Source organism: Poecilia reticulata, chromosome 11, assembly GCF_904066995.2.
Source record: "Poecilia reticulata chromosome 11, P_reticulata-male-v2, whole genome shotgun sequence".
NCBI classification, from domain to species: domain Eukaryota; kingdom Metazoa; phylum Chordata; class Actinopteri; order Cyprinodontiformes; family Poeciliidae; genus Poecilia; species Poecilia reticulata.
This window is the reverse complement of record NC_088840.1, coordinates 21,560,767-21,575,819: the sequence shown is the minus strand read 5'-3', so window position 1 is coordinate 21,575,819 and position 15,053 is coordinate 21,560,767. Positions and strand designations below refer to the sequence as shown.

Below are 15,053 nucleotides of genomic sequence, written 5' to 3'. Positions count from 1 at the left end.
AGCTAAAAAAAAAAAAAAAAAAAAAAAAAAAAAAAAGGCTTTTAAATCAACTTAGCAACCACAACAAAAACCCTGCGGTTTTATATTTTACTGAGTTATTTTTAAATACCAAATTAAAGTTTTATGAACGTTTATGTAGTAAATATTATTAATATCCTGTTCAAACTAGCACATACATTGTAAATAAAGTTTTTTTTTTTAAATAGATACGTCATCTTATTCGTTCCTAAGTCGTAAATATCGGACGCTTAGGGAACCGTACAACATTCAATGAGAGAACCCTTCAAGTCACATATTGACGCGTCACATATTGACCCTCCGCGTCAATATGTGACGCGGAGGGTACCTGAAAAAACGTCAATATGTGACGAGTTGGGAGTGAGAATGTGTTGAATGTACAGGTAACTGAACTGTGGAAGCTAAAAAGTTCAAATAAAAATGTGCTTTGCTAAAATAAATTAAAAAAGACTGTCCATTTTGTCTCGCTACTGTATTTTTATTTTTTTATTACCAGTCATCCATGATTTTTTTAAAATTATCAACATTAATGAATCCCCTTTTTGAGGATCTGATTTCTGTAAAGTTTCTTAGGAAAAACACTGAGAGTATTAAAGGAGCGAGTTCATATGTTATAAACCCACGTAGGTCGTCGTTCCTGTTCTGGAACATGCCACAGCTGCAATGGAGCAACACACTTACAGGGCAGGGCCTTGATGCTCATAAAAATACTATTGTGTCTCTCCAGAAGTCCCAATATGTTTACTGTTTACTGTGATTTAACCTGCAGAATTAGAAACACGAGAATAAAATATCTGCTCAAACTGTTGAAGGATAATCAACAGACAAACTGCATGCTTAAAGACACTTTGTCCAGAAAAACAGAATATACGCAAACCAAAAGCCAATCAAACCTGTTTGTTTTTATTCATAACTCTACTCTCTTTATACTTGCAGAGTTTATAATAATAGCAAACGTAATTGCATGATGATGATGTCATTTCTGTGCTTCATGTCTTCCAGGTTACTGGCATGGCGGCTTTGACAAATAAACACTCCACCACCTGACAGCAGGTTCCTCCCTGAGGCTTATGCATTTTTTTAAGGTTTGCAGAGCAGCCAATGAAAACATCAGGCGTAATCAAACTGTGATACAAAAGGAAGCAGCATGAAAACGACGCACACATTACTCTGCTTTTTGACAACGTAAAGCACACTTCAGATTTTAGGAGCAAGACAACCAGTCAGGTAAAATGTTTTTTATTATTCTTTGTTAGCTTATATTTACAATGTGAAAAGTCCAAGGGTAAAATGGTAAATATTTTATTTGTCTTACACAGAATGTTTCTTGTTGCCGTCTTTGCTCTGCTTGTTGCCTCTGCTGCGGCTGACCGTAAGTCTCCATGTTGCTCATGAGAAAACATCAATCGCAGAGATGATTAGAAAACATTTTCGACTTTGGAGTGCGTGTTTTATATTTTTAAAAGACATTTTGCACCTGACTGGTAACATGTTTGTTTCTTCCCCATTCCAGTCAGGCCACATTACTCCTTCTCTAAACCCGTTGGGTCAGGAGGTGGGACCTCCTACGCGATCACCGGTCAGGGAAGGATCACCGCTGTGAGGGTTTGGGAAAACTATAATAGCTACATCCGAGGGTAAGTTAGCAAGATGTGTTTTGGATATACTATTTCTTGCTACAACAAAAAAGTTTTGCCACCTTTTATTCACATTATTTCTCTTATTTTCCAGCATCCAGTTCCGGTACGGATACCTCTGGTCCTCCGGTGCTGGCTACACATCTGGGGACGTCCAGGAAATCGAGCTGTATGACGGAGAAGCCATCATCCAGATTTCTGGGAAGTATTCCTCCTACCTGCAGTCCATCGTCTTCACAACCAACCAGGGCCGCTCCCTGTATGTGGGTCAGCCGGCTGGCACTTCCTTCAACATGTACCCGGATCACCCCGAGGCCGAGCTGATCTTCATCAGCGGCCATGTGAATGGAGGCCTCACCTCCTTGGGGTCCCACTGGGCGATCGTTGATCCGACCTTGAGCCCAACCAACAGCTCCTACGGACATTAAGATGGAGAGCAGAGGACAGATGTTGTAACCTGCAGTCTAATTTCCAGCTCTTTTACTACACTGATTAAATTGTAAATCTAGTAAGTTTTTTTTTTTTTTTATCAATTTACGAATCAGTAATAAAGAAAAGATCAATCTACAACTTTTGCTTTCGTTTCTCTGAAGTCACAGCCATTACAATGCTGTTTTGTTGTGAACTCAACATAATTATTTACCAAGAAAATGGGTTATAATATTCAGAAATAAATATTTTTTCTCATTGGTTTTTGCTTTCATTTGTTCATTTATTTCATTTTTAAAAAGGTATAGTTGTTTTCTTCAAAATGAAAGAAAGAATTTATATGTTTAAACTTTTTTTAAACTGAAAACAAAGAATGCACAACACCAGATGCGATTTCCAAAGGCTTTAGAGAACAAAGAACAAGTAGTTTACAATATTAAAATCAAATCGGTGCGAAGGTTGCAGTTATAATTGCACGACATTAGTGGTTGAGCTTAGTTTTACAGATTCTACATAAATATTAATAGAAGATGAATTCTGGAAATTTGTTTTTTGTCGTAAATATTTTGAGGTGTGAATATATTTACTATAAATAATAAAGTGAACGTATAAAAATTATTTTTTTATGAAGTTCACATTTCTCCATCTCAAATGAAACTTTTATTTGAGATGGAGAAATGTAATATAAAAGTAATACTCAAATTATTTCAATAAAGAAAAATGGACTTTTCCCTCCAGAATATTTTAGTATAACAACAATCCCTAAACAGATTAACAAGGTTTTCTTTGTGATTTTTGCAGAAAGTACATATAGGGTTGTAGTTCCACTTATATCTTTATATCTTCCATTTATAATTTTGTAGGAAATTTCTCTGACTTTATTATTTATTACGTGTTTTTTTTAGGAGCAACCAAGTCCACTTCATATTTTTCAAAAATGTTGGACCAATAAAATATACAAGTTGGTGAAAAGACAACATCTCTTAAAAGAATATTTCTTAACGTTAACATATGTTGAAGCCTTTGTATCTTAGCAGGTCTGAAATTCATAGACATGTTCCATATTTCAAAATAAAAGGTACTAGACCAATGGTTCTTAACCTTTTTTGAGGTACCGAACCCCCCAGTTTCATATGCTCATTCACCGCCGTGGAAATTATTCAATTTCACTATGGTACCGTATTTTCCGGACTATAAGCTGCTACTTTTTTCCTTAACTTTGAACCATGCGGATTGTAGCCCGTTGTGGCTTTTCTGCGAATTTTTCTTCAACCACCAGGGGGCTCTCTAGCAGGAAGTGAATCATTAGAAGTCAAAATTGTAAATCAAAGAAGAACGCGCTAATTTTCATTTAGAACAAGCACATGCTAGCAGCAGGCACGACGGAGAAATGTTTGCAAACTCATATCATGCAGCTTTTAAGTTGAGGGCTGTCGATCTGGCACTACAGGAGGGAAATAGAGCCGCTGCACTTAAGCTCGGTGTGAACGAAACTATGGTTCGGCTTTGGAGACGGAGTGCTGCGTCCAGCAGATTTATTAGGACGAGGCATTCTGCTGGGTCCTAATGGAAAACCGAGAGCAGCTTCCAGTTTTTATTTTTATTTTATTTTTTATTTTTTTTAATTGAGGGTGCTAGTATGGTGCGCTCTATAGTCCGAAAAATGCGGTAATTGGTTTTAAAAGATTTTTTGAAAATGAATTATTTGCAAATAATGCCATCTTCGAGTATCTGCTGTAGTAGTAGAAGCGGCGTATTCATGTAATGTTCTTACCACTAGATGGCAGTAGGTACACAGCATTTTACATTAAAACGAGAATTAGTGATGCATGAGTGTTACAGGTAGCGGTGAGAGCATTGAATCTAGCAAGACTGACGACAGTGATGGAAAAGACAGTGAAGCTCAGCAGTAGTTGGACAGAGAATGAGTCCATTTCCCACAACATATCTGTGTGAAGTGAGCTTCACACAGATATGTGTAACAGAGCCTGGTTACTATAAAAACTAAAAACAGAGAGAGACAGAGATGTTGAGGAAGAGCTTTGTCTTTCTTCAATTTCTGCCAGAAAATCAGATCTGTTTTCATCCAAACATGCACAGGTTTCACACCAGGTGGGTAAAATATACAGATATTGACATTTTGTACATGCAACTCTTCAGATTCTAACAGTGAAAATGAAGTGAAATGTTTCCCAAATATTATTGCTTCTTTCAGAATAAGAATTATTTTCTGTATTCTGGCTATAAGATGCTTGTGGATTAGTTTGTAAAACACTTTGACGTTTTCTACAACTTCTTTAAATTTAACACCACAGTGTTGTGGCACTGTTCAGGTGTATTTCTGAAGTGGACATGTTAAGTGCAATTTGAAATAAGAAATGTAAAATGTGATAATACATTTTTGTGTTTATTTGATTCCTATTTAAGAGACTTTGATAAAATTGACTATATATAGGTGGCTACAGAATATCTTTATTTCCATTTTTAGTTGGTGGTGTGCCTCGGGATTTTTTCAATTAAAACAGTGTACCTTGACTCAAAAATGGTTGAAAAACACTGACGTAGGCGAAGGAGAACTAACGACGATTTGACATACGCTTTCAGATCGTCATATGCTTAGCACAAATCTTTTGTTGACTGCAACTGCAGTTAGACCCTGCTTTAAATACACTACAACCACGACAGTCCATGTATATCCATCTAATTATAATTTAAAGCAATTTATTGACTTATTTTTGTTGTATCTTGTCGCATATGCTGAACTGATAGCTCCTCTAAATGTCGCGGACATCTTAATGCGCAGGCGCACGCATGCGTACTCACTGCATGCATGCTATTCTGACAGCGTATGCTGATCCGACTGGACTGTGATCTAAAAACATAGAATAAAACCAGGAGGCCAATTCTGAGCATTACATTGGCTACATGTTTAAGATTGAACGTTCACAGGTGAGTCAGAAGACAGACCTATTGACAGCATAGTAAACAGATAATTTAAATCAGGGGTCCCCAAACTTTTCCCTGTGAGGGCCACATAACTTTTCCGTCCTCTGGTGGGGGGCCGGAGTCAGTTTGTAACAGAAAGTGTGACGATTGCAGGAGTGCCTAAATCTAAAAATTGTTTTCCAGAAAGTCCGTATTTTCCGAAGCATGAGCCGCACCGGACTATAAACCACAACCCCAAAGTTTTTTTTAAAAAAAACAGTAAACATGCACATATAAGCCGCAGATATCTCTGCCGCTCCAGGTTTTCCACAACGATGCAGCAGAAGAGGGGGGCGGACACCCAACATTTTAGTCATAACAGGTCAATTGAATATCACATTTATTACGGATGAAAAAGAAAAAAATTGCCAAGATTAGATTTAACTGAACTGATTACGGCAGTTTCTGAACGGTAACTGTAACAGTAAAAGTGCTGATCCTTCGTGTCTGCTACTAGCATGTGCTAAATGAAAATAGGAGCCTTCTTCAGATTTCAACAGCAGCTTGCATCTATTATTGTTGCAGTACTGCTATCTACTGGATCCTAATGTCTATCTATGCCTCAAATTCTCATAATGATCCCAGTATTATATATATATATATATATATATATATATATATATATATATATATATATATATATATATTAAAAAAAACTGAAAAATCTTCTTTTCCCCTCAATGCTATTTAACTGATCAACAACATTCTCAAATTTCAATTCCCTATGAAAACCTAATTCTGTTTTAATGGGCGCATTCTTTTTATTTCCAATTTTGACTTCCAATGATTCACTTCCTGGTAAAGAGCCTGGTGGTTGAAGAAAAATCCACATATAAGCGGGTTATAGTCCGGAAAATACAGTATATGAAAAAAAATCTGAATGCTTTCTGGTATTGTTCAGGGGGCCGGTGTTATGCCCAGAAAAGCCCGCCTGCCCAAATTTGCATCCCCTGTCGCGGGAGCGCGCATCGCTCTAAACTCTCGCATATTGACGAGGAAACGGATAAAAATATGACCGAAGAGGAAATTTTAAAGATATTTGTAACATTATCACGTTTCCTAACCATGTAATCCCTAATACGGTGGGTTTTATTTCGCAAATTATTTGAAATAAATACGGTTTTTACACTTTTATTGACACAATGAGTCGAACTTTTTTTCAGTCCGTGTCTGTTGTAAACGTTCTCCGCAAATGGTTTGAAATTCTCTGCTTTGTCTTTTCATATCATAATAGCTCAAAAGCATTGCAACAGAGACCCATTATGTAGAGCATTTTATATCATGCTTCACTTCTAGTCTGTTAACGTAGGAGGAAATGCAACTTAATTTATGAGCCTGAAAATATTTGCATCCGTCTTGTTGATATGAAACTTATAGCATTAGCTCAGAGAACAAGTGTCATTACGTAGAAGAGATTAAATCATTTCAGCTCTTTATTTCCCCCAATTAGCACAGGGATGCATGTTTTGGCAATATAGATTTTGAGCCTGCCACAATATGCATCCCTTCTCTATTCCCCTCAAATATTATCCTATCGATATAAAACATATACCAGCAGTTATTGGAACTACTCAGATTATGTAGAAAAAATTCTTTCACTATTAACTCTTGAATTCTTTAAATTAGCACAGGGATGCGTTTTTGGGCAAATTTTCAGCCTGCCAAAATATGCATCCCTTATCTATTCCCCTCAAATATTATCCTATTGATTTAAAACTTATACCAGCAGTTCTTGGAGCTACTCTCATTATGTAGAAATAGTTATTTTACTTTTAACTCTTTATTTCTCAAAGTTAGCACAGGGATGCATTTTTGGGCAATATGGATTTCCAGCCTGCCAAAACATGCATCCCTTATCTATTCCCCTCAAATATTATCCTATTGATTTAAAACTTATAACAGCAGTTCTTGGAGCTACTCTCATTATGTAGAAAAAGTTATTTCATTCTTAACTCTTTAGTTCTTCAAATTAGCACAGGGATGCATTTTTGGGCAATATGGATTTCCAGCCTGCCAAAATACACATCCCCTGTCTATTCTCCTTAAATATTATTATAGTGATTTAAAACTTATACCATCAGTTCTTGGAGCTACTCTCATTATGTAGAAAAAGGTATTTCACTCTTAACTCTCTAATTATTAAAATTAGCACAGGGATGCATTTTTGGGCAATATGGATTTCCAGCCTGCCAAAATATGCACCCCTCTCTATTCCCTTCAAATATTATCCAATTGATTTAAAACTTATAACAGCATTTCTTGGAGCTACTCTCATTATGTAGAAATAGTTATTTTACTTTTAACTCTTTATTTCTCAAAGTTAGCACAGGGATGCATTTTTGGGCAATATGGATTTCCAGCCTGCCAAAATATCCACCCCTCTCTATTCCCCTCAAATATTATCCAATTGATTTAAAACTTATAACAGCAGTTCTTGGAGCTACTCTCATTATGTAGAAAAAGTTATTTCACTCTTAACTCTCTAATTCTTCAAATTAGCACAGGGATGCATTTTTGGGCAATATGGATTTCCAGCCGACTGAGGTTTGGTAGAAAAACTTACTGTCGGTGTCATTTAGTTGAAATGCTTCAGATTTGGACATGATTTCTTTTTTAAAACAGAAGGTCCCAACTTAGTGAAATAATCTTAATGAAATGTGCAACATTAACTTGGTATTTGGATGCATTTACAAACCAAAAGGTGTAGACCTCTATTTCACCTACAATTAGATGGACACAACTTAACATAAAGAATTCTTTATGCCTTTTCTCTGCAAGCTTATGAAATTATGAAATAAACCACAGAGCAGTGGCGCAAAAAGTGGGTATGCAGGGTATGCAACGCATAGGGGCGCAGCACCAGAGGGGGCGCCAAAACCCCGTCTGGAGGGGGCGGCGCGCCGATGATGTTTTCCCGTACACTTCTGCGCGCCATAACGAGGTAAATGTAGCGAGTTTTACCCTTCACGTATCGCGTCGCCTCGGGGGGGGGGGGGGGGGGGGTGCTGAGTGAGCGTCAGGGAACGTCAGGGTGACGTTCCCTGACGGAACGTCGGAACGTCAGGGTGAAGGAGCGTCGCTCCTTCACCCTGACGTTCCGTTTTTGCATCCACCTGAATAATGTGTAGTTGCGCCACTGCCACAGAGGCCTGAGACACCATCAGGCAAATCAATCTTTTCCCACCAGAGCAGATTTAGAGTCGGGCTACAGAGCTCAATTCTAGAGAAAATGCATCTTCAAACCAGTACTTTCATAAAGCATTTGAAGATGAAGCCATCTCTACCACTCAATTTGAGATTAGTGATTTTTTTATGTGTAAATCCTGATTACATTGAATACAACACATAGGAAATAGCTTCACACACTTCTACAAGTGTGTAGGAAACGAATCTGTTACACAGTTTACCCTTGCGTCATGCCTTAAAGACAACACACAGGGCAAACTTGACCAGCCTACAATGACGACCAGCTTGTCAGGCAAAAAGTCTTTATGAATCCCATTATGACTCTTTCTGTATCAAACGAACATTTTCACTACATTTGAAGTAACATTTCTGAGTGTATCGTTGACCTTGATCTTATTTGGCAACAGACAAAAAGGTTGTCATCTTATTGAAAACCTTATTACCCTCCACCTCCCACAACGTGCTGACAGTGTTCCTTTCTTCTCTTAATCAGTCTGCCGTAGGATGGCTGCGTTCCATTTCAGATTCCCGCCGATCAGCCGTACAATAATTTCTAGAACTATGCGGAGCTGGAATGCTTATAAAAATATTTTATGTGGTTTATGATAATACATTATGGAAGATCAAGTCTGAAACATGACCTTTTATAAAAAAATAAAAAATAAAAAAATTCCCTTCTCACCCTCCGCTGGTGGTCTGTTTCATCCTCTGAGCTCGGGTCCTCTACCAGAAGCCTGGGAGCTTGAGGGTTCTGCTCAGTATCTTGGCTGTGCCTAGAACTGCACATTTCTGGACTGAGATGTCTGATGTTGTTCCTGGGATCTGTTTGAGCCACTGCTCCAGTTTGGGGGTGACTGCCCCGAGGGCCCCGATGACCACAGGCACCACTGTGGTCTTCACCTTCCAGGTCTTTTCCAGTTCCTCCCTGGTATTTCTCCAATTTCTCGTGCTCCTTTTTCCTGATGTTGTAGTCACTTGGTATTGCTACATCCACCACAACGGCTATATATATATATATATATATATATATATATATATATATATATATATATATATATATATATATATATATTATTCACAGAAAGAAATTCCTGTAACTAAGGACAACATTCCCCGTCAAGAGGATATTGATGGTTGGCCCCACCTAAAGGAGGTGAAAATTCCCACTATCCAAGCAGAGGTCGGATTGCTTATTGGAGCAAATGTTCCCAAAGCTATGGAACCATTGCAAGTAATTAACAGTGTGGACAAAGGACCGTATGCAGTAAAGACAATCTTGGGCTGGACGGTGAATGGACCGCTTAGAGGCAAAATGGACATGATGAGCGACACATTGACAGGAATTACTGCAAACCGGATCTCAGTGGCTAAACTAGAGGAACTCTGGCAACTGCAGTTCAAACAGGACTTTCCTGATGCTGGACAAAGTGAAGCCATGGAGATGTCCAAGGACGATCATCAGTTTATGAGAATGGTGTCTCAATCTGTGAAATTGGAAGATGGTCATTATAGCATTTGCCTCCCAGTGAAGGAGACGTCTATAAAGATGCCAAACAACAGAGTAGTTGCAGTGCAACGTGCACTGAATTTACGTAAGAGGTTTTCAAAGGACATTAAGTTTCATGGAGAGTATGTTGGATTTATCAATGATCTGCTCAAGAGAGGCTTTGCAGTTAAACTTGACAGTAATACCTGTGGCCCAGAGGGAAGAACATGGCATCTTCCTCATCATGGGGTTAGACATCCAACCAAGCAGAAACTGCGAGTCGTCTTTGACTGTCGAGCAAGCTTTCAAGGAACAGCATTGAACCAACAACTATTGCAGGGGCCGGACCTTACAAGCTCTCTGGTAGGTGTTCTTGTGAAGTTCCGTCAAGAGCCCGTGGCGGTTATGGCGGATGTTGAGGCCATGTTCCACCAAGTTAGAGTCTGCAGTGAGGACACAGATCTCCTTAGGTTTCTCTGGTGGCCTGAGGGGAACTATGACATGGATCTGGTCGAACACAAGATGTTAGTGCACATTTTTGGTGCAACATCATCACCAAGCGTTGCTACCTATGCACTTCAAAGGTGTGCTACAGATTTTGCAGATGAATTTACTGAGGAGACGGTCAAAACAGTGCAGAAAAATTTTTACGTAGATGATTGTCTTAAGTCAGTTTCTGATGAAGACAAAGCCATCGCACTATGTGCTGAGTTAAGAAGCATGTTGAAAAAAGGAGGTTTTCGACTAACCAAATGGTCAAGTAACAGCAGGAAGGTGCTCAGTTCAATTCCAGAAGAGGAAAAGGCACAAGGATTTAAAAGTCTGGACTTAGATGAAGACAATCTGCCGATGGAAAGAACATTGGGCATCCAGTGGTGTACTGAATCAGATCAGTTCAGGTTCAAGATCAACCCCAAAGATCCACCCCACACTAGGAGAGGTCTGCTTTCCTTGGTCAGCTCCATCTTTGACCCTTTGGGATTTCTTGCTCCAGTAATACTTCCAGCAAAAAGAATTCTACAGGATTTATGTTGGCAGAAGTATAGCTGGGATGAAGATCTACCAGACGATGTTGTAAAAATCTGGAAAAGTTGGATTTCAAGTCTGTCTCTGCTCGAGAAATTTGGAATCAACCGATGTGTCAAGTCAAAGCAGTTTGGTGTGCCATTGTACGCACAACTTCATCACTTTGCTGACTCGAGTGAAGATGCCTATGGAACCGCAAGTTACCTGCTGCTGCGCTCTGAAACTGGGGAAACTCAATGCACATTGATCATGGCCAAGACAAGGGTTGCACCTTTAAAGTCACCAACCATCCCAAGAATGGAATTGATGGCTGCCACAGTTGCAACAAAGACGGACACACTGCTAAGAAAGGAGCTGGAGCTGAAGCTCGCTAAATCGGTCTTTTGGACTGACAGCACAGCTGTGCTAAAGTACCTCAGGAGTGAAAGCACCAGATTCAAGACTTTTGTCTCCAATAGGATCTCAGCCATACTGGAACACTCTGAGACATCACAGTGGAGATACATCAACACTAGTCTGAATCCAGCTGATCATGTTTCAAGAGGACAAACTGTGGAAGAATTTTTGAAAAATGAGGTTTGGCTATCTGGACCCAGTTTCTTGCTCGCTTCACATGACCAATGGCCCAAAAATCCAGATCCTGGAATGCCAGATATTGATGACCCGGAGATCAAAAGAACGACTCAAATGCACATCATTCATGTACAAGAATCAAAGGACGTCCTGGATCCACTGATGAGCCATTATTCTTATTGGACAAAGCTGAAACGTGCTGTAGCTTGGTTCTTAAAACTGAAGGAGTTGCTGAAGGAACTTAAAGAAAAGAGGAAGGAACTAAAAGATGAAAACAAGATGGACAGGTTCAAGAAGAGTTTCAAAGCAAATAATCTGACATGTGACAACTTGGTTGAAGCAGAAATTGATAAATACTGTCAAAGGCAAAGTTTCAAAGAAGATTTGGCTATGCTGCAAAAACATCGGAGGGTAAAGAAAAGTAGCTCACTCTTTAAGCTAAATCCAGTGCTAGAAGATGGAGTTATGAGAGTTGGTGGAAGGTTGCACCGTACAGCAATGCCTTTTGACTCCAGACAGCAAGTCATCCTGCCAAAGGACTCACATGTTACAGAGCTTGTGCTGAGACACATTCACAACACTACAGCTCATGCAGGAAGGAATCACATGTTGGCTCAGCTGCGGCAAAGATTCTGGATCCCAGGAGCCAGCGGAGCCATCAGAAGATTTCTGTCCAAATGCGTAATCTGCAAAAGGCTACATGGAACCACTGGCAAGCAACTCATGGCAGATCTACCAACCTGCAGGATCCTTCCGGATGATCCTCCATTTACCAGAGTTGGCGTTGATTATTTCGGCCCGCACCTAGTAAAAAGAGGTAGACGTCAAGTAAAGAGATACGGCGTTATCTTCACCTGTCTTGCTATAAGAGCTGTGCATCTCGAGATTGCCTCTTCACTTGACACTGATGCATGATGCATGTCTGAACGCAATCAGAAGATTTGTTGCCAGAAGAGGACAGGTGAGAGAGATGTATTCAGATAATGGGACCAACTTCAAGTCAGCAGACGCTGAGATAAGAAGAGCAATTAAAGCATGGAACACCAGCAAGATTGAAAATCATTTGCAACAGGATGGTGTTCAGTGGCATTTCAATCCGCCAACAGGTTCACATCATGGAGGAAGCTGGGAGCGTCTAATCCGTTCAGTGAGGAAAATCCTGAACATCACAGTCAAGGAGCAACTTTTGGATGAGGAGGGTCTACACACCTTGCTTTGTGAAGCAGAAGCAATTATAAACAGCAGGCCCATTACACAGGCTTCATCAGACCTTCACAACCTGGAGGCACTAACCCCTAATCATCTGTTGTTGCTAAAGGTCAAACCTGAATTACCACCAGGAGTCTTTCAGAAGGACGATCAGTACACAAATCGCCGTTGGAGACAGGTACAATACCTCGCAGATATCTTCTGGAAACGCTGGTGCAGGGAATATCTATCCCAGTTCCAAGAACGTCAGCTATGGTCTTCACCTAAAAGAAACTTCTGTGTGGGAGACGTGGTTCTGATCGTGGACGACACCTCTCCCAGAAACTCATGGCCACTTGGAAGAATTGTGGAGACATTTCCAGACAGAAGTGGCTTTGTTCGGCAGGTGAAAGTAAAGACTAAGACTAATGAGCTTTGTCGTCCCATAACAAAGCTCTGTCTTCTGCAGAGATCAGAAGATGACCGATAAAGGATCTAAGGTCAAGGCCTCATTCATGAGGTGAAAGACAATGGACTTGATTTTCTCTGCAAATGTAATGTAATTTTTGTTTATGTAAACTCTTCTGTTTGTAATTGTTTCAAGAATATTGATAACAATTAGGGGCCGGTAATGTAGAAGCCTAAATTGAATTTTAGTTCATTCAGATCCTTAGTATAAATTATGTTTATATTTCTTATGGTAACTTGTTTATTTGGAGAAAAATAATTACAAATTGTATCTCTATTTCATACTAATCTGTTATATTGGATTACTAAGGTCTTCTTGTAAATTTGCATAGGTAATTGAAGTTAAGGATTTGAGGGTGTGGCTAGGGGGACTTGGTTGGGCAGTTGGAGTGGAGCCACACAGTTTTTTGACCTCTCTCTCTCTCTCACTCTTGCTTAAGACCTTTAGTTTACTCTATTATTTTTTGTGGAAAAGTAACATTTGTACTGTTTTTATTTTTGAAGTAAACCGTTAACTTTTATCAAGAGGACCCAGTCTGGTTTTTTGTCGTTTTCGTTATCAAGTGGACCGAAGGGGAAGTACGGAGAGCGTCAAGCTTATGGCTTCATTATTTAGGAACCTACAGTAACATCATTAACAACCATAATGAAGTGGCACTAGGGGGACAGCAACATGAGAGGATTTACTTGCAGGTTCCCAGGTATCATCCCAGATTTTTCCGCTAGAAAAGAACAACAATAAAATCAGGATGTGGATTTTTTGTGCTGTAAAGTTCACAAATCTCTCTTTCTAAGTTGTGTACCTGACTTTAAAAGGAGGAAATGTAGCCAAAGTATTTTCTCTGCCTACATCCACCCAAATGTCAGCTAGTACTTACATCTTGTTTTGTCCCAAAGATACAATATTAACTTAACTTATTAAGTGTTAAATGATGAACTGACTGTAGTCATTTTTACCACTACACAAACAATACAAATCTCTCGTAGTGCTTCAGTTTATTAGAAAAGTCTAAAAATCAAAACAGAAAAAAAGTGACAGTTTCAGATTTAATTTCCATCTTATGTGAATTATAAAAGGCATTCAATACTTAAATAATAAGTGTTGAATCACCTTTAAAAAGTCCAAATATCAAAATCAGCATTCCTTTGCTGATAAATGGCCTAATTACGATATTTGTAGTTCTATCTCTATATTTCTATGTTTCTGTGCAAATGCTTACTTTTTGTATGAATTTGTTTAACCCAAAGATGTTGTGACTTATGTGGTATAAGTACTACTGATTCCTGTTGTGATGCCCGTTTTTGTCCTCATAAAAAAATAAAGACAAATATATTTTTTTTTTCTTTTCCCAAGAAAAAAAAAAGGTTTTTATTGTTCAAACAAACTGCATTTGGTGGTACTCCTCGGAAAGGGAACTGGATATTGTTTGTCCTAATGTATTTGCAAAAAAAAAAAAGGTGGAAAAATACTACCGGAGAAACTTGGTAATTTTCTCCAAGTTTCTAAATGTGGCTTTAATTAGGTCAGTAATTAAAGCCACAAAGTTTATGAGTAAACTTTGTGGCTTTAATTGTGCTTATTTTTTGCAGACCACCGCCCCACTTATCACCGCTCCCCCCCGCCCCCACCTACTCATCGTCACGCGTGGCAATGTCTCTCAGTGTACCTTGACATGTTTGACTGGGGTGGAGATATACTGTTACAGGGTGGATTAGTTAAATTTTTTGACTTACCGCATTAGTTCTACGCCCAGGGATTGATTTTGTGTACTACATTTCCACCAACCTAAATAACAAGAAAAGGAAAAAAACAATAATAAAAAAAAAGAAATAAAGTCAAAGCATGTATACTTGAAAACTGAAAACTAGTGTGATGACTGTCATATTTTATAATCCTTCTAAACTTTACACATTTTCTCAAATTAGTTTAACATTCATTTCAACCACTTTACAATGGCCACAGAAATGGAAACTAAGCCCAAAACAAGTTGTCTTTGCTTATAAAGGGTCTCTATAGGTTTTCTGTTTCTGTGAGAATTTTGACATTTTAGGGCTGG

General features: G+C 38.9%; 1 protein-coding gene across 2 annotated transcripts; it reads left to right on the top strand.

Moving 5' to 3' along the window:
• The first annotated feature begins 303 nt into the window (after positions 1–303).
• LOC145553697 (zymogen granule membrane protein 16-like) lies at positions 304–2,346 on the top strand. 2 transcript variants are annotated; one of them, XM_081612554.1, is made up of 5 exons: positions 305–401; positions 1,021–1,245; positions 1,338–1,390; positions 1,532–1,655; positions 1,750–2,346. In XM_081612554.1, the coding sequence occupies exons 3-5, from the start codon at positions 1,339–1,341 to the stop codon at positions 2,081–2,083; spliced, it is 510 nt and encodes a 169-aa protein (XP_081468680.1). In that variant the 5' UTR covers positions 305–401; positions 1,021–1,245; position 1,338; the 3' UTR covers positions 2,084–2,346. The 2 variants fall into 2 exon arrangements, with proteins under 2 accessions (XP_081468679.1, XP_081468680.1); XM_081612553.1 differs by having other exon boundaries at positions 304–1,245.
• Positions 2,347–15,053: the final 12,707 nt, after the last annotated feature.

Bases quoted from the DNA above. Each gene is read 5' to 3' on its own strand.
- LOC145553697 (XM_081612553.1), top strand. From the start codon at position 1,339: ATGTTTCTTGTTGCCGTCTTTGCTCTGCTTGTTGCCTCTGCTGCGGCT. The intron at 1,391-1,531 runs GTAAGTCTCCAT...TCCCCATTCCAG, and splicing joins TGCCTCTGCTGCGGCTGACC to TCAGGCCACATTACTCCTTC. The intron at 1,656-1,749 runs GTAAGTTAGCAA...CTTATTTTCCAG, and splicing joins TATAATAGCTACATCCGAGG to CATCCAGTTCCGGTACGGAT.